At 54.6% G+C, this 26,596-nt stretch overlaps 9 protein-coding genes across 9 annotated transcripts; 3 read left to right on the plus strand and 6 right to left on the minus strand.

Annotated features, from left to right (window-relative positions):
- Positions 1-59: 59 nt before the first annotated feature.
- On the minus strand, positions 60-3,776 carry A1O7_09750 (uncharacterized protein; the record flags this gene model as incomplete). The annotated part of the gene is made up of 1 exon (XM_007763736.1): positions 60-3,776. The coding sequence occupies one exon, from the start codon at positions 3,774-3,776 to the stop codon at positions 60-62; it is 3,717 nt and encodes a 1,238-aa protein (XP_007761926.1).
- A 943-nt stretch (positions 3,777-4,719) lies between these two features.
- Positions 4,720-6,496, minus strand: A1O7_09751 (uncharacterized protein; the record flags this gene model as incomplete). The annotated part of the gene is made up of 2 exons (XM_007763737.1): positions 4,720-4,801; positions 4,869-6,496. The coding sequence occupies 2 exons, from the start codon at positions 6,494-6,496 to the stop codon at positions 4,720-4,722; spliced, it is 1,710 nt and encodes a 569-aa protein (XP_007761927.1).
- A 3,268-nt stretch (positions 6,497-9,764) lies between these two features.
- On the plus strand, positions 9,765-11,330 carry A1O7_09752 (uncharacterized protein; the record flags this gene model as incomplete). Its single annotated transcript, XM_007763738.1, has 1 exon — positions 9,765-11,330. One exon carries the CDS (start codon positions 9,765-9,767, stop codon positions 11,328-11,330), a length of 1,566 nt encoding a protein of 521 aa, XP_007761928.1.
- A 1,627-nt stretch (positions 11,331-12,957) lies between these two features.
- On the plus strand, positions 12,958-14,028 carry A1O7_09753 (uncharacterized protein; the record flags this gene model as incomplete). Its single annotated transcript, XM_007763739.1, has 1 exon — positions 12,958-14,028. One exon carries the CDS (start codon positions 12,958-12,960, stop codon positions 14,026-14,028), a length of 1,071 nt encoding a protein of 356 aa, XP_007761929.1.
- A 386-nt stretch (positions 14,029-14,414) lies between these two features.
- A1O7_09754 (uncharacterized protein) lies at positions 14,415-15,622 on the minus strand (the record flags this gene model as incomplete). Its single annotated transcript, XM_007763740.1, has 2 exons — positions 14,415-14,662; positions 14,890-15,622. The coding sequence occupies 2 exons, from the start codon at positions 15,620-15,622 to the stop codon at positions 14,415-14,417; spliced, it is 981 nt and encodes a 326-aa protein (XP_007761930.1).
- A 986-nt stretch (positions 15,623-16,608) lies between these two features.
- On the minus strand, positions 16,609-17,133 carry A1O7_09755 (uncharacterized protein; the record flags this gene model as incomplete). Its single annotated transcript, XM_007763741.1, has 3 exons — positions 16,609-16,846; positions 16,928-17,014; positions 17,072-17,133. The coding sequence occupies 3 exons, from the start codon at positions 17,131-17,133 to the stop codon at positions 16,609-16,611; spliced, it is 387 nt and encodes a 128-aa protein (XP_007761931.1).
- An 852-nt stretch (positions 17,134-17,985) lies between these two features.
- On the plus strand, positions 17,986-20,874 carry A1O7_09756 (uncharacterized protein; the record flags this gene model as incomplete). The annotated part of the gene is made up of 1 exon (XM_007763742.1): positions 17,986-20,874. One exon carries the CDS (start codon positions 17,986-17,988, stop codon positions 20,872-20,874), a length of 2,889 nt encoding a protein of 962 aa, XP_007761932.1.
- Positions 20,875-21,898: 1,024 nt separating this feature from the next.
- On the minus strand, positions 21,899-22,218 carry A1O7_09757 (uncharacterized protein; the record flags this gene model as incomplete). Its single annotated transcript, XM_007763743.1, has 2 exons — positions 21,899-21,959; positions 22,001-22,218. 2 exons carry the CDS (start codon positions 22,216-22,218, stop codon positions 21,899-21,901), a joined length of 279 nt encoding a protein of 92 aa, XP_007761933.1.
- A 1,206-nt stretch (positions 22,219-23,424) lies between these two features.
- A1O7_09758 (uncharacterized protein) lies at positions 23,425-24,337 on the minus strand (the record flags this gene model as incomplete). The annotated part of the gene is made up of 2 exons (XM_007763744.1): positions 23,425-23,581; positions 23,634-24,337. The coding sequence occupies 2 exons, from the start codon at positions 24,335-24,337 to the stop codon at positions 23,425-23,427; spliced, it is 861 nt and encodes a 286-aa protein (XP_007761934.1).
- Between the last annotated feature and the right edge of the window lie 2,259 nt (positions 24,338-26,596).

Consider the following 26,596-nt stretch of genomic DNA (forward strand, 5'->3'; position numbering starts at 1 on the left):
TCACTCATCCCAATACTCGTGACTCTCCAGCCCAGGCACAATTCGTCCAACAGTCATGATCATTTCAATCCAAAGCCCTCGCTACATTGCACCGCCGTCCATAGCTTCTCCTCCAGCTTTAGTCGCGAAGCATACCGATACAAGCTCAGCGTATTGAAGCACGTCCTTGCTATGGGAAAGCGCTCGCTCGGTTTGTTTGTGGCCGTTCCGAGCATGTCAAACTCTTCCTTCTCGCGGATCAGCTGGATCCTGATAACAAGATTCGTGGCCCCCATGGCCGGGATGCGATCGCTGGCCGTAATAAAGCTCAATATCTTTCGCTGGTCTGCAGGTGACACCCGGGCAAAGAACTCCCAGAACCACATCACTTGGGGTTGCTGCTCAGGAGCTCCTTCCGCCTTGGGCCAGCCTTCGTACGTCGCCACAGCGCGCAGGCTGGCAATATCAAGGGGCTCATCGGAGCCACGGACGAGCAGTTCAATCTCTTCTGGTCGAAATAGTGAAAGTGCGTTGCCACCGCAGACGGTGAAAAAGCCACGCTTGAAGGGTTCATATTGTCGTGCCACCGCCGTGTCGAGCAGATAGTGCACGTATAGATCCACGAACTCTCTTCGATTCGAGTTGGTGACTGCTCGTTTCTCGCCGCCGGGACACAGCGGGACCTGGATGATTTCCCCATAGCGGTCCATCTCCGCAACGAAATCGCGACAGAAGATTGTCTCGACGTCTCCTTCGAATTCGAGGAGTTGTCTGAGACCCTTGGCAAGGGCGGGCCGGAACTCGGCCAGGTCCTCCAAAGCGTAACCATGGGCGACTTTGGGTGTAGACGTCAACTTGTCCCCAGCCAAAGGTGCTGAAGCCAGCATCTTCTTGAACACAAAAGGTGGGAAGGCCACGTCCAGAATGGTCGAGTTGTAGATGGCCAGCCCTAGCAGCACGCCGACCAAAAAAAACTGCTCGGACGATTCGAAGCAGAATGGATTGAAATAACAATATTGCGAATCATCATCATAGACGAACAATCCATGATAGGGGTCGAATATTTCCCTGGTTAGTAGCAGGAACCACTCTTTGCGCAGCCCGCCTGCATCGACGCCCTCTTCTCCTTGGAAGTCAATGCGAAGACCTTTCTTAATCTCGTTTCCGCCTGATCCGACGACCTCTGAAACGCCACGAAGACTGTCCTCCACCAAGCAGTCGCGTCGAACCTTGAGTATTAGGTATTGACTCACAGCTCTGCGGCTCAGGATACTGTCAAAAAAGGCTTCTCTTGCTTTCACTTCCATCTGTCGTCTGGCGTCGTGCTCGAGAATGTGTATCTTGGCGTAAATGCTGAGGAAGAAGGGATACTGACAAAAGGTAAACTTGGTCTTGGTATTCTCCCAGGTTTCGAAGTCAGCCACGAGATCGGCATAGTCCAGCATCGTATTGTAGAAGTTGCTGATCGGGACAATCTGGCCGTGCATATACGCTCGATATTTTGCATTCAAGCCCGGGCTGTGCAGCCTTTGCTCATGTGCCGCAGACGCATCCCTCTTCCGCGCCACATGACCCACATTTGCTTGGAAAAGCAGAGCCATGACCCGTGCAGCGACGCGGATCTGCCAGTCTTCACCATAGGCAGACAACTTGGGCTTTTCCTTGGTTTTGCCTGTGGCTGCGGGAGCAGGTCTGTGACCCCCAAGGGCCGCATGAATCTGAGAGGCGTGGTGTATGCCGGCATCAGAAAAGCTGGGAACAAGCCCTTCGGTGGGATTTACGGGTTCGTGCACGGGGTTCTTCTGCTGCCTTGACAGCCGATATGTGACAAAACTGCCCACCATCTCCACGGTCCGTTGGAAGTGGCCATCCGCATATCTGGAGAACCAGGAGACCAGATACTGATGGTTCTCGTTGGAAAGATTGGCCATAAGACCTAGAATCCGCTTGATGATCCCAGAGTGGTGGCCCAGGCTTCCTGGTCGCCTGCCGCTGCTGGGGATACGCTTGGAAGGAGAGTCGCGCGTTCTCCCCTCGACCTGGAGTCTTGCAGAAGGAGGGATGGGAGGATGAGGCATCGTCGTCCCGAACATCTTTCCCGCCTCGAGTCGCGCTGGGGTCAGCAGTGGGTTCGCCAGAAGTATGAGTAGGAAACGGCAATCCTCTGGATGCTTCAGTGGCTGCCTTGGGCGCTTCAGTAGGTTCTCAGAAACTTTGAGCAGACTCCGCTGCAGGTGTATTCGCGACTCGATGATATCTCGCTGGAGAGTCTCCAACGGAGTGGAACGCCAATACTGCTGGGCTCTGGCGTCCGAGAGTTTCGGCAATAGTTCGTGCCATCTTTGTTCCCAGAGGTCCCCCGCGTATATAATGAGCCGATACCATTCGGCTAGTTCCAGCCAGTTGATCCTGTGGTGTCGTCCACCCGCCGAAGAGCGGTTTTTGTCGGGCGATCTGTCTCTTTGATGGTTGACATCTTTGCCTGTCGCCACGCGTCCCCCCGGAGCGCCCAGCCACCACGAGCCATTCTCTGCAACATCCCCAAGCAGTAGAGTCTTGGCATCCAGCTCGGACAGAAAGACATCATTGTCGAAACTCGGAGACGCAAGGTTGTCAAATAGTTGGCGCCTTTGCCGCGTCCCCGAGCTCGATCGAGGCTTCAGATTGGGTTCTTGCAGTGGCCTCGGGGTGAGGAATGAATGGTTTAATACGGCACAACCGACAAAGCAGCTAGCAATATAATCCTCGACCAGGTAGAATATGTCCCACCTGGGACCGGAATTCGAACTGGTTATCGGGCCATTTTCCGATAGCTGATGGGGCCTCGCGTCACGATGCCTAACCGGCGGTGAGGCAGTGGAGGAGAAAGGGTCAACTGAAGGACCCTGAACAAAGGCTGGGCCAGCATTACGACTCGAGTGATGGGTCGATAGGGTCGACTCTTCCGACAGGCTTCGCGGATTGATACGTGGACGTGGAGACGGTGGTGGACGGGGAGATGGTGGTGGAGAGTCCTGTTCATCGGCGAGTTGGTTATAGAGGATGCCCTCTGGGGAAGATCCCTCCAACAGGAACGAATCGTCGGCCGGTGTGTCGTTCTCGCCTGGGACGGGACGAGTAGGGGTGGACGGTTCATCTCGGCCCACACGAGACTCGAGATACTGCACGAGACAACGATCGAGCAGTGATCTTGTCCTCTCCACCGACACTGGCAGGATCTTGCGTTGAGGCGCGGGTCCGACTGCTGGGCCCTGGGCATCCGGCCTCTTTTCCGGGTTGAATTCCAGGTCATTGATAGTTAAACAAGTGGTGCAACGAAAGACCTTAAGGCCTTGCGGCCATCGTACGGTCGAGTCACAAGTCATGCATCGTCCCGTCACCGGCTGCCGATCGTCTCGTGATGATGAGCCTTCAGCAGCTGTGTGCTTGTTGCCGGCTTCTTCATGTCGTGCATCTCGTGTGCCGTCAAAGTCGCCGCCGTGTTTGTTCTTTTTCTCCGTCTTCCTCGAACCGAAAATAGAGGGAAATGGGTGGCTGAATGAGCGACTGTGGTTGAGCCTCGCAGCTCCAGCGTCCGGAGGCTCGTTGGGGACGGGTTTTCGGCGTAAACTTGGGATCTCGTAGGTGTCAGCAGCCGCCGTCGCTGGCGGTTGTGGTGGCGGAGGGGGCAGTGGTCGATTGAGGTCAGCGGCCGGAGGGGGCTGATCGTGGCTCGTGCTCCTGGTGAGCTGAAGGTTGCGAGGCCGAGGCCGGCTGGAATGGTAATGATGGGAAGCTGACGAGGGCAGCGACGCCATCGCAGCTCTTTACAGCGCAAGGCGGGCTTCGAATCGTCGTGTTGGGGCAAAATGGGGGAGGCAGTAAGCGAAGTATTCATGAGAGTGGGTTGCTGAGTCCGCGTAACGGACGCCGGTCGCAGTATCTCACAACGGCGCGGCTCAAACGGCGCGGCTCAAGCGGCGTCTCGCAAAAGCCTGCGTCCTCTGGCGCGTTCGTAGGCGGCTTCGTTGCGATCGTAATCGGCTTAGGAAGCGAGGCGAGTCAAAGAAGTCGCGTAGCTGCCAGCGTAACACTGTACGTCCAGCATTCAATCTCCCGGACCGGTGTCACAACACTTTTGATAGAATTGAGCGAGGAGTCCCAGCATATTGTCCCGTCACGGACGCTGACAATGTCTGCGAACTACGTGGCAGGCGCGATCGACATGGCCAGAGAGGAAAATCGGTCACAATGGGATGCTGAGGACAAATGCGAGATCAGTGAGTGAGTGATACGAGGAGGCTGTGGAGGCATCGCCTTGCATTGATTTCGCAGGATGCGAGGGGAAACGCGCCAAGGTTCGGCGTCGCTGGCGGTGGCTACGAGTAGGGATCCAGGGTTGCCCGGCACGCCCACTTACGCCGTATAGGGGAGGCTCTCGGGCAAGGCGTGCCGGGAGCCTTCAGGGGCGGCGGTGCTTGATTGGGAGCAAGCATTGCCCCGGAGCCCCCAGCATCCCTCGAGTGGAGGGAGTTGCATCACTTCGACAAGGATGATTACGCAGCCGTCCAAGCGACCTCCAGAGTACTGCTATTTTTGACACAGGTCTCTTCGATGTGGATCGCCCTCTTTCATTGTTAGGAACTACCTCGTCGCATCTCCACGAAACTGCCAACAAGAGTCACAAGGTTACTCCATCGCTCAAATTGATTCATCAGAGTAGATAGCTACCGGCAGCACTCACGATGACAGCTCGGCCGGCTACTCGTCGAGCCCGTATTCTCGAACAAGCTTGTCTGCTGCCGTGAGGCCGGTGAGGTACGCGGTGGTCTGAGTATGGTTGCTGTCGGAATCAGTTAGTATATGTCTCAGCTGAGACGTCGGAGGGAAGATAGGGTAGCAGCACTTACTTTGAGACAATCGGGATGACGCTCATGTCGGCGACTCTGAGCTGCTCCACTCCAAAGACCTTGAAGTTCCTATCCACCACGGCACTGCCTTCGTCCTTGCCCATGCGTGCGCTTCCCATCATGTGCCATGTCGACTCGCTGCGACCCCGCCAATACGCCAGGATATCTTCCTCTGAGTCACTCTTGGGTCCATCGATGGTCACGGTGCCGTTGTGGAATTGGGGGCTGTTCATGATCTTCAGAACCTTCCGGGTAGCCTCCACGGCCACCATTCTGTCGTAGGGATGAGAGAACCAGTTAGGGTCGAAGATAAGTGGTTGTGTGGGATCAGACGACTGGAGGCGCACGGAGCCAGTCGATTTCTGGTTGAGCACGAACACGAAGATGCTCACTCCAGTCTCAGCGTTCTCCGGGTCGATGAAGTGCGGTACCCAGGGGCCGTTCAGTAAGTATTCATAATGCGGCACCGTGGGCGCCAGTAGGTGATCTTGCTCTTCCTTGGGTAGCTCTTGGAACTCTTGCAGATCAGTTATATGGTCAATCTTTTCATAGCCAATGCCAAGTGTGGTAGCATATTCGGACAGTGGTCCGTTGCCATCTTTCTCCCACAAAGCCCGAGCGGCTGCTTGTAACTCCTTGCTCTTGTAGAATTTGGTCCTTTCGTCTGCAGGGTTTGCCCGGATGGCTGGGATCGTGATATGATGGTGATCTTTAAAGTGTGCTCCGACATTGTCATTGGCCTTCACGACCGGGATATTGAAAGCTTTGAGCTGGTCAGCAGGACCGATACCGGAGTGCAGCAGGATCCTCGGGGTATCGAGGGAGCCGGCGCAGAGGATGACCTCCTTGTCCGCATGAATCGTCCGCCCGTCAATGGTGCTGACGCCGCTGGCCTTCGTCCCCTCGAACACCACACGTGCCACCTGCGTATCGACCAGAATGTGCAGATTGCTGGGCGCATCGACCAAGGCATCGGCTGATGTGGACCTCACACCTTTGTATGCCGTTGAGAAGCATAATGCAAGACCAATCGGATCGCCTGAGTTGTGGTCTAGATTTCGTTTGGCACCATTGGCATACCAGATGTCCATCATCTCTTTGCCCTGAGGCTCCCAGACCTTCGGGAAACCAACGTTGATCGGTCCATCGTAGCCATGGTTCTTTGGGTCAACGTCGCGATAGTGTTTGATGTCGTCTACATCATCTCCAGCCTCTCCGTGGTAATTTTCGATCCTCTTGTATCGTTCTTGCACGTTCGTCCATCTCCATTCCTCATCATCGACGAGCCGTGCCAGCTCATCGTAATCATCTTTCGGGCCAACCGTCCAGACGGAAAAGTTGATGGCGGAGCTTCCACCGAGACCTTTGCCGCGGTCGTAGGATATTACTCTCCGATCAAATCCCTCAACCGGGGCTGTCTGATAACCCCAGTTCAAACCAGGTACCATCCGGTGAAGCCATCTCTCCGCGTCAGCACGCAGAGCCTTAGACTCGTTCCTTCCCCCAGCTTCAACGAGAAGGACCGAGGGCCTTTTGTTGCTTCGCGCGAGTCGCGAGGCGAGGATTGCGCCAGCGGGACCAGCACCGACAACGACGAAGTCGAATCTGTCTGGGATTTGCGAACCCATGCCGAGCGTTTGTAGCACTGAGGTAATATAGACCTTAGTGACTTGGGAATGACTGAATGGCTGATACGTTGAGAATACTCTGCCTGTGAACTGCTCGTGGCTCAGCCTAGTCTTTTCTGAACACTTTATATAGGTCGGTCAAGAGGCGAACTCAATAGACCGCAGGGTCTGGTCGCCTGAGCTGAGGACGCGGCGAGGTGACACCATACTGAATGACCAGACTGCATGATCGAGTGATATGATCCATGCTGCTACATCCTCACCTACGGCAAAGGTGAGTGAAGGTGCCAGGGTGACTGGGCTCGGGTAGACATTCCACTACTCGCCACTTGTGATTGCATAATCCAACCCCGGTCAATCCTCGAGACGTACGAGGTTGAAGAGAAGGTGGAGGAGCCATGGCTGCAGAACTCGGTCCACGCCGCAAGCACAGGCTCGGCGCGTGCGTGCGAGGGAATACCTGTGCGAAACAGGCAGGTGGTCGGTCTCTGCTAAGAACCAGGGTAGAAACAGGTCTGACAGTGGCCTGGTCGAAGATGAACCATTGGTCAAGGCAGAGAACAACAACTTCGTCCTCACTGCCGTGGCATATTGCCGTCGTCCCAAAGAGTGTTTGGCTTTCTCACTCGCGTTCCTAACCCAGCGAACAAGGGGAATGACTAACACGAGTGATTACCTCTGTTGTCCATGCGTCGCCAATAGTGACCTTCACCGCGAAGTCCTGTAGGCTAAACGGAATGGACCGATAGAGCTGAGTCATGTAGAAGGGGCGACTCTAGGCCAAGAGCAGAGAAAGGCCGGTTCCCAGCTGAGGATTGACCGTGGCTGTTGCAGGGCATTCTTGGTGTTGAGTACGCCTAGACGATGTCACCGTCGGGAAGCTTCAGGTGCGGTATGCGGTACGACGTAATTAATGACTGTTGGGTTGTCGATTTGCAAACAAGCCTTGTACAAGGAGTAAGCAGAATACGGCCAATCAGACAGTTCTGCACCGACAGCCTTGTGTAGCCTCGGATCGTTCCAAATCTTTACGGGTAGCGGAAGTCAGTGACAGAAATTCTACGCCACCTATTGGGCAGCCATTCTAAATGACCCACAGACACTAATTGTGCGTGATTACATTGTGGATCACTGGGTGAGCACGACGCACAGAGTACAGTCTACAACTTCTACACGCCATACCTCCTCGCCTTTGTGGTCTGGTGCTACCTCGAAGGTCTCCTGCTGAAAGTGCCTGACCAAGAGCACTACAGTAGGTATGTAAGGTGCCAAAGAGGGGCTTAGTGCTAAGGAGTACTTTGGTACCTTTTCCAAATCCCCAGCAGAAGAACCACTTCCTGTCTCTCACTCACTATACAGTAAGCCTCAGCCCCGTCGGCGAACTTACTATGTCCTTAATGTTACGTTGACACATCCCTCGTACCTGGTGAGAATTGACCCGGTCAGCAGCCTGTGGACGTACATGGCTCGTTAACCAGGTATTTGTATGTTGGTGCTGTATTCTCCCTCTACCACTTCCAGATCACAGTCGCTTCGTGATCTTCCACTCTGTCGGCCACCACCTCGCACGACTACATGCCCGCGCTTCCGTTGAGTTGGCTGGACGCAGAGGTCTACGCGTGTGATGACAAAGTCCCATCTGATTTCAGTAAGTCTGTGCTAACCGCCCCAATAGCATCTGGGTGTGCTACCTGGCTCATACCATGAGTCCGTGCATCTCGGGTGTTCCGTGTCATGCGTGTGCACTGTGTAAGCAGGGGTGTACAAGTTAGGAATAGGCTAGACTACTAGGTACCTTGAGTACACAGCCCTACGGAGTAAAGCTGTTTCTGAACGGCGGCCACAGCGCCTTGTCAATGATCACTCAAGGACTTGCAATGACTGCAACATTTCGGACGGTCACTCTCGTTTGTTAGCCCTCATTGACGACTTTACTAAGTACCAGGTAGATTCCTCGGGCCATCAGCCATGTTCGAGGCAGTCCGGACTGATGGCAAGACGTTACTCCCCACATAAGCAGTAACCGCCGTCTGTGCCTCATGCTGGGAGGCGCGCTATCTCATGCAATTGAGGTAATCAGAAACAGGAGCGGCAAATGCATTGCGGTCGTGCGAAATAGATCAAGCAGTACTCCGTATGTAGAGTTGCGTCCTCCGTGACTAGACGGAGACCCTCAAATTCGAGTTGTACCGTGTTTCCAACACACCTCACTGTGGCTTCACAGCACCATCTGCACCAGCTGAGCCCCGTCAGACATTATCTCAGCTGCTTTTCGCATGCCCTCCAAGAATGGAACTTCGTCTTCCAGGTGTCGCCCAGGTCGCTTCCGTCCTCGACCACTTGATAGATGGCGCCCCATCCCCAGTATCTCTGCTAGCTTCTTTGGAGCTCGCTCCACTTCGAAATGCTGGATTTTGCCTTAGTTAATGGCTATCTGAACTCGAACGCTCAATGCCAGGAAATTTCCCTGCCACATTCTACATGGGGTGTTACACCGTCGATGGCGTTAGCTTAATCCTACCAGCGGAGTATGGAGAACAGCAACGGGCAAGACCATAGGTAAGGGTTGTATTTACACGTATGTGCGTGCCTCGTAAGGAGCACCGACGTGTCCGGAACAATCCGATCGGCGGAAATCAGGGCCGAGATTGTAGCGAATTTCATTGTCAAAAAGTTATGTACCGTCTCGCGTTTTCCATGAGCGACGCGCCCACCCATCAGCCATCAGGATGACATGAACTCCAGTCGAGCCCGGACATTGATGCGACCGTTGTGCTCTCCCAAAGTACAATGGCGTCTGCAGGCCCGCGCCTGTCCCCAAGGGCTGTTCGTGGCGCGAACATGGTCCTCGACGCGCTCTCTTGTCACCGTTGCAACGGCTGAATCGGAACGACCTCGACCTGAATCCCAGCCTCTCCATCCCCGGCCAGCGGATCCTCACCTGCAAGAATCACTGCCTCCCATTCACTCTACAACCCCGCCAAGAGGGATCACGCGGGACTCGAGGTTCCTACCGCTATCATGTCCAGGATGCGGTGCCCTCACGCAGGACGTGGATCCTGGTCTGAGCGGGTATTATACACTGTCAAGGAGAGCGGTGAGGAACTATATCCGGCGACTGAAGCGAGAGGAACGTGCGGATGAGGGAGAGGGCAGCGCTAGAAGAGCTGATACGGAAGAAGCTGGTGGACAAGCGCAAATCCAGGCAGAAGACCCAGACCGCCAGCAGCACGAACACACAACTCCTGCAGCTGAGGATCCATTGACAATGCCAACCTGCGATAGGTGTCATTATTTGGTCCATGACTCTCGCGGTGTTCCAATTGCGCATCCCTCCGTCGAGGCGATCGCGGACTCGATTGCAGAATCTCCCTTTGCCAGGAACCATGTCTACCATGTCGTTGACGCAGCAGATTTCCCCATGTCTGTCATTCCTTCGATCTACAAGCATTTGTCTCTGGCGCATCCGCGCACGCAGAATCGCCGGTCTCAACACTCCTTCTCCTCCAGACCATCTCTTTCATTCCTGATCACCAGGTCCGACCTCATCGGCCCCACCAAAGAGATAGTCGACAGCATGATGCCCAAATTCATCGAGGTCTTGAGGACTGCGTTAGGTCGCATGGGACGGAATCTTAGGCTCGGGAACGTTCATTTGGTCTCGTCCAAGCGAGGATGGTGGACGAAAGACATCAAAGAAACCATCTGGCACAGAGGTGGGGGCAATTGGCTGGTTGGAAAATTCAATGTGGGCAAATCCAACTTATTCGAGGTGCTGTTTCCCAAAGGTGCGCACAATCCAGCTCCTTCACAGAAAGGGCTCCAACGACAGAAGGGGGTCGAGGCCGCCAGTAAAGGCTCTGACACCTCGTTTTTGTCGGAAAAGAACTTGCTTCCCCCTCCTCAGCCCGAAGTTGCTTTCCCAACCATGCCATTGGTGTCCAGTCTGCCGGGCACCACCGCTTCCCCGATTAGGATCCCGTTTGGCAATCACAAGGGAGAGCTAATTGATACGCCGGGTCTGCAACGTGGTGGGCTTGACCGGTTCGTCAAACCCGAGGATAGGGCTGATCTCGTCATGGTTCATCGCCCCACGGTGTTCCAACATGTTGTCAAACCTGGCCAGTCCTTACTCTTAGGAGGTGGCCTAATCCGAATAACACCTCTTCTGAACGAGCATGACCGCAGCACCACCATGCTGGCATACCCCTTTGTGCCGCTCAAGGCTCACGTCACTTCGACCGCAAAAGCAGAGGGAACACAAATCCAGCAGCGGGAGAGTGGCATAGAGTCGATCCTGGCAGAGGAGGCAGGAATGTCCATTTCGTCAGCTGGGCGGTTCAAGCTACAGACTGATGTTACGAGGTCCAGGGCAGGGTCAATGATCAGGGCCGGAGTCAAACCGAACAAGTTGCCATTCCATGTCTATGCAACAGACATCCTTATCGAAGGAGTTGGCTGGGTGGAACTGGTCTGCCAAGTGCGAAAGAGTAAACAAACGGTCCCAGCAGGTGGTCCTCCGGGAGGTTCTACTGAGTCAGATACTGTCGCTCCGACCGCGGAAGGCCTTTCCATCGAGACAAGCACTTTTGTTCCCTTTGGCGGAGAACAGGCGGCCTACAACCAGACAGCTCTCCCACCCTTGGATTTTCCCGAAGTCGAGATCTTCACGCCTGGGGGGAAGTTCATTGGCCAAAGAATGTGTCTGGACGTGTGGCAAACGTGGGATACAGGCAAACCCCAAAAGGCGGGGCGACGTGCACGACCCCGTAAGCCTATGGCTGGAGCAAAGAAGCGAGACAAAATCGCACGAAGGACAGCCGGGAAACCCTGAATCTTGAAAAGTGTACACATGCGAAGCTGTATCTAGCCATTGGCGGTACAAAAGCTCGTGGCTCAGGAGCCTTACTCACTACCTCGAAATCAGGCAATGCTGCAACCCTCTTATGTATCGGCAAGTCGGCTGTCATGCGCCTTCTCGCTAGTCTTGTCGAACTGCATGTCTCACAAGGCATAGGCACACGATGATGGAAGTCCTCGACACTGCCGGGGCGATGTTTACTCCTTCGTCATCACGACAATCTTGCCGGTTGATTTTTACCTCCGAAGGATGCAACTTCGCTGTACCGCTGCTCAGTGATGATGGCTTGCTTGTTCTCACCTGGACAACGACCGAGTACCCTGGTTCATCACGACACGAAGATCCACTGTTGGCCTTCAACAGCTTGAGCAAATTGTCTCTTGTGTACGCCCCATTGCATGAAGGTTGCAGCGACCAAACTTCAATACTGTAAACAGATCCATTGAGTGTGATGCACGCATCACATGCTTACGATTACAGAATCGATCCCCACCTCCCACTCCCCAGTGGTAAGGCCTCCTTCGTAGGTGGTGGTCGAATCCGCGCTATTTGACCAGTTCGCTGGAGACAGACTCATATTTCGGCTCCAAGGTGTGGATTCGGTCTTCGGCGCGTTGATCAAGGAGAGTCAGGCTGGCGAGCGCTATGTGATGGAGAAGGGGTGGCTCGTGTGATTTGCAAGGCTGCGCCGCCCGTGTCTGATCAGCCGAAAGAGCGAGACCAAAGGACCGAGGCCGGATGCCTTCAATAGCTCTCTGGACTGGTATTCAAATGGCTAGCTTCCCCCTTCGCAGCCGAGGTACTCCGGCACCCCTTGTTCGTGCAGGAACATGGTTACTCTTTCACCAACTGCTTCAGTCACCTCCTCCTTTGGGCAGTGGACAGCAGAAGAGTGAACGGTTCGCCAAGCCGGCATGAGAGGCTTGTAGAACTTCAATGTCCCACCAATGGGAATAGACGCTTCATGGCCGAGTGGGGCATTGCGATGCCGAGTGGAGTCCATGCTTTGGGTTCACACGCACAGCTTGTCCTCCTGCCGTATTTACTTACATAGAGAACATTCCTACCCCGTGTCTAATGCACTCTCGGTGATTGAGACATTCAGGAATGTGACTATACAATCTCGCTTGGTTGTATTGTCTGACATAGGCGACACCATGCTTCGCGGTCGGAAAGCCCATTTGCACGGTGCAAGCAGCGCTGGTTGAGGGACTGTGACGTTTGGGAATCGGCAGATGCAGTCGTCGTTCGACCAAGCCTTGAGAGAGGCTCGTCAAAAGCTTGGTACCTTGCTTAGCTCTGCAAGGCTCACGGCTGTTTTGTATGGCCTGGGTTCATTAGAGACATCTTCAACGAGCTGATCTGCTGCAGCCCACATTTTCCGGGGCCTGGATCTTGAACAGCGCTTTCGCTGTTCGGTGCGTTCAGGCGGCCGTTCGCCCACAGGGATTATCAGCGATAGCGATTTCCGACGAAGGCAGCAATGAAGCTATCTCGAGTATATGAAGACGATGGGATCACCCGTCCTCATCTCACCTAACGACACGAATTCGGGCCACAATTATCAGGGACGACGACTACCCCTCCTGCCATTGCCACCATGTTCATCACCGTCCTCCTCCTTGGATGTACCGCCCTCTCTGTTGCGCAGAATGACTCCTCCTCCTCCTTCTACACGGCCTCGCCTGAATTCGGGATCATCCTCGGCGCGCACCCAAAGGTGACCCTCCTTGCCGAATCCGACCAGCCCTTGTTCCATGAGGGCGGCGTCTACTACCCGCCGACTAAGTCCCTCTTCGTCACATCCGATGTTGTGCCCGACCCAACGACGGAGAACGGTACCATGCAGATCATCTCCCACGTCACGGGCGACCTCTCGAATCCTGCCAGCGTGCAAGTCACGGAATTGAACGCCACAAGCCATGAAATTCCCTTCCCACTAGGCGGCTACCGGTATCTCGCCTCATCGAAACTCCTCGTCTGGTGCGGCCAAGGCTCTCTCACACAGCCGGGCGGTCTATGGTTCTTGAATCCCGAGCCTCCGTACAACGCCACCCAGATCACCTCCAGCTACGGCGCGTACGACTACAACTCGCCGAACGACGTCGCAGTCACCCCATCGGGCGAGATCTACTTCACCGACCCAATCTACGGATCCGACTACGGCTTCCGGCCCGACCCACTGCTCCCCAACCAAGTGTACCGGTACAGTCCGGCAACTGGGGCCGTCAGAGCTGTAGCAGACGGGTATATCCGACCCAACGGCATCGGTGTCAACAAGGACGGCAGCATAGTCTATGTCATCGACACGGGTGCTCAGCTAGGCGACACCATCGTCCCCACGAATCCGCGAACCATCTACGCTCTCGACGTGCAGGGCCGAACCCAGAATGGGACGGGCGGGCTTCTGGGAAACAGACGTCTGTTCGCGATGCCCAGCCTTGGCGGGGCGAAGGGCGTCAAGACAGACACTCTGGGCAATGCCTACGTCGGCCTCGACGATGGCGTGTCTGTGTTTGACGAGGACGGCAATCTCCTAGGCAAGATTCTGATCGACGATGTGGCTAACATCGGGTTTGGCGAGCCGGGCGTGCTGTTCGCCATGGGACAGAACAAGCTGTGGAGGATAGATCTGTCGCCCGCGATAATGGGTTCGTCCTCCTTGATCTGATATGTACCGGTCGACTACAGCTTGCGCCGCACCGCAGGGATGGTTTTTATGCTTTCATGCTGCATCTGTACTTTAGGATATTATTACGGCAGAGTTCAGGCCGAGACGGGCAAGTTTAATATAATCATTTGATGTCTTGACACTAAAACATCGACTTTTACGAAGAGGTACCTCATCTCTCTCTTCTGCTTCTGCCTCTCTGCTTCGACCTCTCTGCTTCACTCACTCCTGGCCCTGGAACACCCGCGACAATGATTCTTGAGCAGCCTCGTTGCTGTCCACTTCACCTTCCAAGCAACACCCTAACACACAACGTGCGCGCAATGCAGTGTTCGCACACACATTGTCCACGCATTCTATGGCCTCGAAGATGTTCCCCTTTTTTCTTACTCGGTAAGAACAACAATCTTCCCCCGCGCCAGGTTCTTCTCCATCGTCTCGTGCGCCTCGACGATCTGATCGATCTTGAACACTTTGCCGACCTGCACAGGCATGGTGCCCGCCTCGATCTGCTTGAGCAGCTCGTTCAGCGGGGTCTCCATGAACTCGTTGGGTCCGCCGGAATAGACTGTTAGGGACACGCAGTGCGGGATCACGTCCATGGGGGAGAACTCTTGGAAGGACCAGCTGTTTCCTGCGGCAGAAGTGTTAGTGCCGATGACAACGTCGGGGTCAGTGTGAGGGTCAGTGTCAGGGGTAGCATCAGCGTCAGCGGTCGGTCAATGGCAATGTCAATCCGCGCCGGAAACCATCCCACCGAACCACTACATAGTACCGTGGAAGGGAAAGTGGCCCGCCCACATTGGATCATGTCCAGCGGAGAGGTAAGGGAGGTGAGGTACTAAGCCGTGTCAAACTCACCAACAATGCCCGTCATGCAAACAATCCCTCCCTCAACCGCACACTTCAACGAATCTTTCAGCGTCGTCGTCCCCACCAGCTCGAGCACCTTATCAAATTTCTTCCCGCCACTCTCGACCTTGTCCGCAACCTTGCCATCATCGACAATGACCTCCTCGACGCCGCTCTTGTGCATCAGCTCCGCCGTTTCGGGGCTCGAGCTGCGCGTCGTGCCCGCCACGAAACAGCCATGGTTCCGTGCGATGGCCGCCGCCGCCAGCCCCACGGACGTGGTGCCACCTCGCACGAGCAGACGGTCTCCAGCGACCAGCTTCAGCGCCTTGAACAAGGAGCCGTATGCCGTCTGCAGCATCTCCGGCACGGCGCCGACGACCTGCCAATCCAGCTGCGTGGTCAGGAGCTGCGTGTTGACGGCCTTCGGGCACGTATACTCGGCGTACCCGCCGTCGAAGTCGCGGCCCATGCCCGCCATCGCGGACGCGACTTTATCGCCCGGCTGGAATTTACCGGACGGACAGGCCTCGACGACGCCGGCGGCCTCGATGCCTAGCACGCGCGGGAAGCGCACGTTCGGACTGTGGCCTTGTCTCGTGAACATCTCGGAGCGGTTCAGGCCGAAGGCCTTGACGCGGATGAGCACTTCGTCGACCGCGGGGGTTGGGATGGGCCGTTGTTCCAGCTTGAGCACGTCGGGGGCCCCGGCCTCGTGGATGACGACGGCTTTCATGGACATGGTGCGTGGGGCGGAAGTCTGTCTGATGTACGGACGTATACGTACGAAAAAGGTGATCTTGTTTTTGGTGCCGTTCATGCAAAGACAGCGGTGGTCTGCGGCTGTGAAGAAGTCGGGTCTCGTGGCAGACCCGTGTACATATACTTATATACAGTCAGAGTATGGGCGACGCGCGCCCTACATCCCTGTAAATGCGAGTGAGTTTCTTTCAGTTCGACGCAGCTCCAAAGGACGAGTAGAAGCTTATTATTCAGCCGCAGAAGGGATGGAGGAATATCACAATCTACAACCCATAGTTCGTTGCATAGATCGCCCCCGTCTGGAGTTTGCGGTGCGGATGTGCCGTGTCCCACATCGACGGAGATATTGACCCTCGCCTCAATAGGCAGGTCGTCGGCCACGTTTGCGTGAGTTCGATTCGTGCGACCTCGAGTGACTGGTCCTCCCGGTCTGCGTCTGTGCGTTAGCCTGATGCCTTGCATGAGAGCGTGGTGCTTGTATTGCATAAACATGTCTCTTGGGTCTGATTCGTGGTGACGTTCGGGTTCGCTCTTGACTGTCGAATGGGATGTGGTCAGCCAGCCACCATATTGGCTTCCAGAGGCAGTCAGTGTCAAGCACATGCTTTCGCTGTGGTCGGACAATAATGAAGGAACACAGTCAGTCCAATCACGTTGACAGCAAGATCATTCCTTTAACCGAGATTCACACTTCTCGCTGGAATGATATTAGGATTAGAGCGCTGCTGCACTCAGTGAGATACGCCTAACGAGGGGATCCGCTAAGACCGGGAACCGGTGAGCTGTCAAAGTATGCCAAAAACGCCGAACCTGAATAGCCCCATGGTCTTTTGGCTCAGGAAGGGGTATAGATGCGCATAGTACAATCCAAGCATGCATGATGTTTCCTGTTCATTCCACGCCATGTGTCCGACCACACCAGGGACAATCGATCGAAAAGCCAGGACGCCACGCTGTTATGCAAACTCATCTGTTCTCCACTCCTCTGTACTGTTGAGGGGAGCGTGCCTGATCACTGTCGCCGGAGCTATCTTCCTCCGGTTCTGGCGAGGTCGGGGAAGTAACGGGTTTCCTTTTGGTGAACACTTGTTGGCTCTGTTGTCTCTGATGCTTCGCTTTGAGATGCTTCAGCTTGTTGTCCGCTTCACGCAGTCTGGTCTCTAGGTCTTCGAGCTCGTATTTCCGAGAGGTGACGGTTTCCTTTCTGCACAAGCCGAGGCTTTGTTAGCGTCCATCGAACTGATTTCAGCAATCGTGGAAAAGGGGCTGATGGATAAGAGCGTACTTTTGCTCTACCGATTCCTCCAGAGCGCCAATGCCATTGAGCTTGAAGAGATCGTCAAGCGCAGCAGAGAAGTCAAGAGCGATTGTCCTGTAGTGTCTCGGGTCAGTGACTGCGCTCTGTCATTGCTAGGGATGGCCGACGTACGACTGAGGACGAGCGTTGGGCTGGAAGCCCGCGTCGGGGTTCTGTTCGTTGGCGGTGCTCATTGTTGGAGGTGTTGCTGGGTCGGCGAGGTCCGGCCTTGCGTCTGACTGTGGTCGATAAAGAGATGAGAGGTTGACAGTGGTCGTCGTATGGAATATTGTATCAAAATATATTCGCCGCGGTGTATGTCCAACAGGCAACAGAATACGACCGAATGAGTCAGTTGATCATATCAGAGGACGGTTCCAAAAGGCGTCAAGCACAACCCAGGCAGACTGCTTCCTGCTCTCATACGGTGCTTCCTGATGTTAGATCAAAGGTGCGGTGAGGTTGCCATCTGGGGCAGATGACTGGCACATTCCTCCCAAATTGCGAACGCCCAGCATCCCAGCAAAAGGGGCTCGCCGGTTCGATGAGATGCAGGACGGACCCTGAAGCGAGAGTTTGGGGCGCTGTGGGCGCTCACGCTACAGCCTCGGAGGGCATTAGGTGATTGGGCTGCGCCGATCTGCCCCCAGCAATTGGAGGCTCGCCGTGGCTCCCGAGGCCAGCACCACAAGCGCCTGAAACTGACGAGTTGAGCGTACGGGGCACCTACCGGGGCCGCTACAGTAGCTTAGCCACAAAACTCGGGTCTTGGCCAACGCTGCTCCGCTGGTGTAGCCGCGACTTTTCGCGCTCGCTGCGCTTCTGCTCAGCTCTGGTGCTTTGCTTCGGTGTCCTCCAATTTTCGAACCATCAATTTTCATTTCACCTCGACGCTCATCACATCTCCACCACCACTCATCGCGTTTGGACCTGTGATCCACGCGTCGCGTCCCTAGGCTTTTACACTCTAGTCCTGGCTGGCTTCGGGGGAGCTGTCGCATCTTTGGACACGGCGGCCTTGTCCACGCGGTATTCGCTATGATGGGATGCCTTCAATAAAAGCCTACACTCAGTATGAAACGCTTGCTTTCTGTCAGTCTGTCGCCTATCATGGCTCCGACACAGCTGCCTTCGAGGACATTTCGACCGCCTTGAACGGCAACCACCTCATTCGCGACAGCGAAACATACGATCAGACTCGCCTAACTGCAGCTGCTTTGCGAGAGCTATACCACGACCTTCTTGCCGAGGAGAGAAATGCGCAGAAAATCGCTACTGTTAATGGGGACGATGGGTCGCCCAACGGCACAAATGCGCGAAAGCGCAAGCTGTCGCGGTCACCAGCTCCCGATGACGCGGCATACACGGACGAGCAGAGGTCATTGGAGTCCCTGGTGGACAAGCTCTACGCTCGCTTTCGAGACCAGATGATAAAGGAGGTCAAGCAGGAAGAGGAGGACTATGTGAGGCTGCAGGCCGAAATCGCGCAGCTGGAGCATGAGGAATCCGAGGCACAAATCCAGCAAGGGGTCGTCGCTGGAGAGTCCAGCAACAACCAGGCTCAGCCGCAGTCCGAAACGTCCAAAAAGACAGAAGATATAGCCGAGAAGGCGCACACTGTTCGGGCGAGCTCGCAAGCAAGACCTGCTTCAGCCGCGCCTGGCGCTGATGCTGCCCGCGTCGTGCAGGTCGCACCGACTGCAGCAGCTCCAACAGTAGATGTGCGGACGTCTCCCACTGTTCGGACTGGCCTGCCACCACCTCTGGCGCCCTCGCATCCTCCCCCTCCTGCATCTCCTGCTCCGCCTCTTGCAAGAGCATCAGCAGAAATACCTCATGCAAGATCTTCGCAACCGCCTTCAGCAGCACCACCACCGCCGCCACAACAGTCGCCCGGAGCTTTCCATCGCACGCTACCAATCCCGTCGCCGCAACGACCCAATTATGGGCCCATCAACCCCCAGCATTTCCAGCCTGGACCCCAGGGTCAACCTATGCCTGTTCTGCCACCGTATCCAGGCTCACCGCATATGCTACCGCCCACAGAGTATCCCCATCAAAAGCGTGGAAGTGCTTCACCCGCTCAAGGAAGAGGTTCTCCCGTTCCCGGCCAGCTCCAGCACCAGCAACCGTATCCGGGGTACTCTGGCTACCCTCAACAGCCTCCCTGGCCGCATCATCCGCCTGCCCAACACCAATATGGTCAGCCTCCACATTATCCAAATCAGCCATATTATGCTCAATCACCCACGAGCCGTCCTCCCATACAGTACCGGACACCACACCATGCACAATATGCGCCTTATCCTCAAAGTGCCCCTATCCACTACCAAGGGCAGCCACCGCTTCCTCATGCCTGGCCACCACCTCAGCCTGGTCAGCCTTATTATGGGTATCACGGTTCGCCAAACGTCACACCTGTTCCGCGAAGTGACCCGAGGCGATCCGTACCGAGAGGAAGATCATCCACGCCCTGGAAGCGACGTGCTCAGCAACCCGGCGGTGTACGGCCATCAAGCCCAGTTCGCCCCGAGAGAGAAGTTAGTCCCATCTCAGATACAGAGTCGGTCACCCAGGCCAAGAAATCCCGGGGTAGCACAGATCAGAAAGCAGAGAAGAGCCAACTCACTCCGCGAGCAGCCGCACCGCCGGTCAGAGGCCGCCAACAAGCCAGTGCCACTCCATCCGCATTCGCAGGATCAAGATCTCAATCGATAGCGTCCTTTGCATCCGATGTACCTACAAACAAGGGCAAGAAGGGTGGGACTTCTCATAATGTCAAAGTGGAACCACCCAGTACACCTGCGCCTGTCCCCTCTGACACGGAGCAGCAGCAGCCACAAAGGACTACGGGCCGGCGCGGGAGACCTCGTGCAAGCACATTGACTGCCAAACCAGAGCCAGCTGTTGGTACGAACAAGCGAAAGCGCTCAGGTGATCATGATTCAGCAAGCCCTCCACCTTCAGTCGCACGACAGCTACCTTCTCCAGCAGCGACGGCTTCCACGCGCGTTCAGCCTCCGTTACGCCGCCAATTCTCGCTGTCTCTCTCAGCTGATCCCTCGCTCGTTGCAGTCAACAAGAACTTCAGTAAGACTGCACAGCTGCTTCTTAACGAGATCCTCTCGCATAAGCTGGCCGGAATTTTCGCGAAGCCGCTTTCAGAAAGGGATGCGCCTGGGTATAAGGACCTGGTGTTGAGACCGCAGGACCTGAAGAGCATCAAGGCGGCTATTTCGAAGGGCGGGAAAGCGGCATTGGCGGCGATTGAGGCATTCGAGGAGAGAACAGCGAACGCAAATGCAGGATCAGAGGATGCCGACGGCGAAAAGACACTCATGCAGAACGCTCCGGCCTCGACTACGGCCCGCGGCCCGCTTGCTGGAGAGAGAGCTATTGGAAACGGCGTCTATCTGGTTCGAGCGTCAGAGGACCTTGTCCCGCCGAAGGCAATTGTGAACTCGGCTCAGCTTGAACTGGAACTCGTGCGCGTGTTTGCAAATGCAGTCATGTTCAATCCGCTCCCAAGCTCTGAGAGGGGCTTTGGACGCTCGCTCCGCCTACGCCGGAGAGGAGGAGATGTTGTACCTGCAGAAGATGACCAGCACGCCGAGAGCAGCGAATCGGACGATGGTAGCCCCTTCGAAGTAGGCGGCATCATCTCGGACACCAGGGAGATGTTCGAGGATGTTATTGCCATGGTGAGGAAATGGAGGGAAGCCGAACTCGAACGTCTCGGCGATGTCGGCGAAGCGGACGTGATGTCTTCGACTCCGACAGCAGGGCCGTCCAAGCCTACGACGCAAGCGAGTGGAAGCGCGAATCCCAGCCTGAGACGGTCCGAGAGCGAAGAGAATGAGGACGAAACCGGTGGGGCGCCCAGTCCACCTGCCACCACGGGAACGGCCAGAAAGAGAAGACGTGTTGCGGAATGATGGTCCTCGCTGATGCGATTACGGGCTGTGCAGCGTTTACAAATCGATCTGCTGGCGTAGTTACCGTATATGACAAGCACACTCGAATGTACGAGCCGAGGTGTGAGGTTTGAGGTTCTGTAGCGCTGAGTTTAATAGGACGAGCATGAGCATGCAATATATGCCCCCGACGAATGCTTCGTACCTGATGTTCATCACTTGTTGTGTCACCCTCCTCTCATTCCATGCTGAATTGATCTCATTACATCGCACGGTCTGGTCAATCGATGCTACATACTTATGTAATCGCGGCGGTAGCTTTACACCAGTACTGTATCAACAGCAGTACCAGTGCTAGCCAGGGCAATGCCATTGGCCACAGCATTTCCTTTCCCATCATGAACGTTCGCGAGCAGAAGCGAGTTCTTGTTCTACGAATATCGTTTATCTGTATCTCAACCCTGCATGTACAGTGCTGTAGGACGGGCTACACAGTAGGTACCCACGTACCTTAGGGATCCTCCCCTGCGTCCCACGTCGCCACCGCCAATGTACCATAATCGAGCTTTATTGTGTTCGCCTTGTGAGCTTTGTTCTTCTAGACACCTGGACACTGGACACTGGACACCGGACACCGGATATCAAGCATCACTTCCATGTCAATGTCAAGGGTATGAAGAGGGACTCTACTTACATTATGGAGTGCGGAGTAGGGAGATGCTGTATCCCAAACCTCGAGGCATGATACTGTAGATAACTTTCCCATTTTTATGTGGTTTTGCCTCTTCCACCGAGTCAGTGAACTCAGTCATCTCAGTCGACTTATTCAACTCAGCTATTCCCCCTAGTCGAGTCGAGTCGAGTCGGATACCAGTAATGCTCTTTCCCTCGAAGCAATTCCTCTTCCTTGCTATGTATTTGCATTCGATTCCCGGGGACAAGGAAGAAGAGAGTCTCGGAAACAGGCTGTAGATGTATACGACGTACGTTAGACAACGAGGACGAGTATCAACCATGACGACAAACACTGCCCTTCCTCCATTACCTATAGCCAATGCGCAACGATAGCCATGCCCACGCCCTTCTCATCTATACCCATTTCCACCCTTCGCATTCAGCCCAATCACTCATTCTCGCGCTCACTCACTTGCTCCCCTTCATCCTCTCGCCGATCCAGGCCTTACTCGCGTTAACGCCGGGGAATTCGACCTCGAATAGGATGCGGATACTCTCTGGGTCCTCGCCGTGGCGGGCTTTCTCTCGGACAAAGGCATCGTGCTTGGGCGCCCAATTGGGAGGAGGAGGATGGCGTGGTTTCGGCGAGATGGAGGATTTCTTAGAGGACGAAGTCGTTGCGGAAGGCATTTCGATGGGTTGGACGGATAGACCGAATAAGCGATTGGATATGGGTTGAAGATGATTGGGTGCTGGTTCGGTGGTAGGTAGGTAGTCCTGGGCTAAGTGAGTGAGTGAGCAAAGACCGCTCCTGGAGGTGAAGCCCGATGCTCTGCAAGGGTCGTTTCATTGCATACCTATCACAATTCGTTCTTGTGTTGCCTGAGACGAGATATGGACAACGTGGTTTCCGGCTCTTCGATGATGTGACGCTAGGCGACACAGTTGGGAACAAGGCGCTTTGGGTTGCTGCGGTCACAGGCACGAATTGACTAGCCCACAAATCGGTCGTGCTTGCTTCGCGTTCCGGAGTGGCGGAGAAGAGGCAAGGAATGGAACGCCTGTTGTGGTGGTTGATATTGTTCAGGGCAAAGTGGGAGCACAAAAGGAGCACAAGATCGGTCTTTTTGTACTTCTTGAGATCTCAAATCACATCCCATCCTGCTCGCTCAGACACATTTGATGTTTGCGCCCTCGTCCATACGGCACGGGGAAGTGGATGGATATTTTGTTCGCAACGGACAACAAGCAGATATCTGTCCTGGAGCACTTCACAAAGCTGAAAGGAAGAGAAGTCGCAACCAACCAGTGATCCTCATGATTCCAAATTGCAATTCTTACCATTCCTTTTGAGCATCCAGCAACGGCGGAAGTAGAAGAGCATCCTCCGAAGACACCACTCGATGTCGACTTCCCGGAAAGGCTTGCAATTGACAAATCGCTAGAGGAAGAGCCACATGGGGACAGAAGCACGAGTGGAAGCGGATCCGGTATGGAGCTGCTCTGCTGCATAGTTCTTCATTAGATTTTAACGGGTGAAGAGTCCATCAAATGCCGGTGGTGGAGTTCTGGTTCCTTCGGCGATATTGAGATTCATAACCAACCATACTTTCCCCGATTGAGAGGTCATCTCATCAGTATGAACACTTATGTTGTTCCTTTTGCCTTTTCCAAATGATGGACAGCCCCGGATGCCGCCTTCCGTGTCCCCGTCATGTCGGCTGCCGATAATTCCTCAAAAGTCTTTCCATCCAACACCATTTAGAACCTGTAAACTCCTGGGCCGTCCGCTATGCTTTTTGTATACCTGATATCGTCAAGAACTTGTCATAGTGATTGGTAGTCATTATACACTAAATATATATATGCATGACAATCGACTCGGTCGGATGATGATCATGAAAATACCCCGAAGCCGTTAGCAAACCATGCAAATGACATGAATGTGATAGCTGATGCTGTCAGAATCACACCCAGGGCTTGCTTCTCATGTACGGAGAGGGCGCCACTGCAGGTTGCGCATCTGAACTCGTTCAATGGGGTATAGGCTTGCCTGCATCTGGTAAGTAAAACCGGACCGCTTCTGGAAAAGGCGAGACACTCACGGTGTGTACATGCCAAAAATATACTGCTGGTAGGCGGCCAAAAAGCCAGCGGACGGAACATCTGTGAGGTCTTGGGACGAGTCATGGATGATCAAGGTATAACTGGCGACAGGAAATGGATTGGTGGCCGTTGCATACATCTCGCCCGTATCCCAGGTGAAGGCGCCTGTTTCCTCGACAGACATATTGGAAGTGAGGGTGTATGTTTGTGCATTTTGCGCACAGGAAGCCAAGATATCGATGGCGGACGGTGTTACGGACAAGGAAGTGTAGTTCCAGCCGAACGTGACAAACTCTCCGACCTTGTAGTATTGAGGTCCATCAATCAAAGCAGGAGTAATGAGCGCGACACCACCGGGAGGCAATCGAGGGTCGATTGGAGTGGTCTTGGTGTTTGTTGTCCTCGTCGCGTTTCCAGATGCTGAGCCTCTCGATCCGGATCCCGAGGCAGACAGGGATGCTGACGGCGTTATGATCGAGCCAGACCCTGAACCCGAGGCGGATTGACCGGCAGAGGTACTCGAGGCGTTGTCGTTGTTTGCGGTCGAAGAGGCATTATCATCATTGTTATCGTTGTCTTGTCGGGCGACAAGCAAGGCATCATTCTTCTTGTCGAGAGATTCGGGCCATGGCCAGGCCGAGGAGAGAGCTGTGAGGAGGAGGAGGAGGGCGGCGAAGGTAGGAAAAAGGCCGAAGCCCTTCATCTCGGAGAAGCGAGCGTATTCAGTGTAGGCAGATTCAACGATTGGCCGGGGGATCGAAGGCGATCGTGTCGCTGATTGTTGTTACGAACTTGGTAGATAGAGCAGTATGGCAGAAACAAGGGTAACGATCGAACTGAATTCCATAAAAGATAGAATGAGAAGAGGAACCGACGATGAGAGAGTGGTGAGGTGGAAGTGAGGTGAGGTTCACGAAAGGAGCGCAGGCGAAAAAAGGTGTGTCTGTGTCTCACCCTGAACGACGGAAGCCGCGACTCGGAGTCCACAACAGTCGACGAACAACGCGCCTCAGCCACATTTCCGGGAACTAACCGTCTCTGGTTGGGCGTGTTTCTTAAATTGGTTCTCCCACTGGTTGAACTCGCCAAGATACCAGCCGGTTGGTTCTGAAGCCTCTCACAATTCCGATTTTCATCTGATATCTAGAGTTCAGTTCAGTTTGACCTGGATATGTTATGCTGTTGGATAGTGCCATTGACCCTTCGAATGACAACAGCCAAGTACATAGCGAGGGAGCCCAGAGAGCAGAGAGCAGAGGTTGACTAAGCACAACCGTTTCATTGACGCGTTGACCTACATCATCTCATTCTCAGAGCCAAAGGCACGTTTCTCGCAATGGCGATGACGATGAATGTCATTGAAGGCTCTCCTATCCTCACCTAAGGATATCTTTACACCACTCTCGCAAATTGTCTCCCATGGGTGAGGCTCGACTGCTTTCCCCTTCCGAGTGCTGCTGGCTGGCTGACCCATATTCATATTGTGGACCTGCCTGGTTACCTTGTGGTTCTTGGGCTCTTATCGCGGCGATACGTCTGCGCAGAAGATCCGTATCTATTTGTAGCCTGATATGGTGGGTTTGTCCGTCCTTGTAAGCTTGCAGGAGTGCCGACCTTATGTTGTCGGCACCGCGATCCTGCTCACCTTTGATGCTTCCATCTGATGTTCGCTTCCTTTGTGCCTATAGTCCTTGCAGCTTGTGATCTTGATTGGAGGTAAACGTGGTCGACATCTCATTTCGAGTGTAGCCGACCATTGCATCGCACCAGGCGCATGCACAGTCATCGTCGTGTCGACTTCTGGCAAGTGCAGACTTGAATTCGCCTTTGTCATTGCATGCGTACTTCATTTCCCTGTCCATCGGATCCGAGTCTGTTGCAACGTATGATCTTGTAAGAGAAACGTGATTCTGGGGCATTGGGGTTCCTTTGACGTGGGTATAGTCGATTGTTCTCGAATCTGAAAACGGTAGATCTCTTCTTGATTAGGGCATTAAGTGGTCTGCTGACACATTCAACTGCCCCAGGCACAAGAACTCGCGTATGGAAGAACTTCCATGTAAGTGAGTGATGGCTTCGGCATGTCACTAACATTGGGTCCGCTGGGTGTGGTGCGACAGGCAGTCATCATCCCAGGCCCAGCTTCACATGACCGGCGAAAAATGGGATCGATCTACCCAAGAGTCAGAGTTGTTAGTAGCTTCACTCCTACATTTTAGTCGATAAGCACAAGTCGACTCGTGGACAGTCCTGTCCGCGCCCTGTGCAGCCTCCCCTTCTGCCATGAGATGTTCATGACAAGCGACGTTCTGGTCTTCCATAATTGGGAAGACATCGGAGAGAAGCGACCCTGCCGAAAGGGCTTGTGTTCACGGAGGTTCAAATCCAAGACGTGAGGTCTGCAGCCTGAGTTTTGCGAGTTGTGAATATGACTTTTGGGGCGGTGGTGTCACAAACTTGGTCACTTGGCGAAGTCACAGGACGATGCAGTCGGAATGACGTTGAACGTTGTATGTCACCGAAGTCCTCACTTGTCCACGTCACGGGCTGAGCGGCGAGGTACATGCTCCTCGATACAGGAGGCCCGAGATCAGCCGCCAGATCTTGCATGCACAGGGATAAGGCTTTAACAACCCCCCATTTCATTTCATCGACGCCGTGACTGGCTGGTGAGTTGTGTTGAGCTCAACAGCCACAAGGCGGTGATCCATCACACAGCAGCGGCGCGGAGCAAAGATGTAGAGTCGAGCTCATCCTCGCCTTCTGTGCGAGCCAATAGGCTCGATCTCTAAGCTCGCAATAAGAACACGCATTCATCGTGCGGATATTCGTCTGTGTAGAGCGAAAGTTGTGAGCTTTTAACACTCATTCAGTCCTCGAAGTGCGTTGTCCAGGGTCCATCGTGCAATCGTCTGTGACCTTTGGCACGCGAGGAACGGTAACATGGGTCTCTTGCTGCATT

Source organism: Cladophialophora yegresii (assembly GCF_000585515.1).
Source record: "Cladophialophora yegresii CBS 114405 chromosome Unknown aczIN-supercont1.7, whole genome shotgun sequence".
In the NCBI taxonomy this organism is placed as follows: Eukaryota; Fungi; Ascomycota; class Eurotiomycetes; order Chaetothyriales; family Herpotrichiellaceae; genus Cladophialophora; species Cladophialophora yegresii.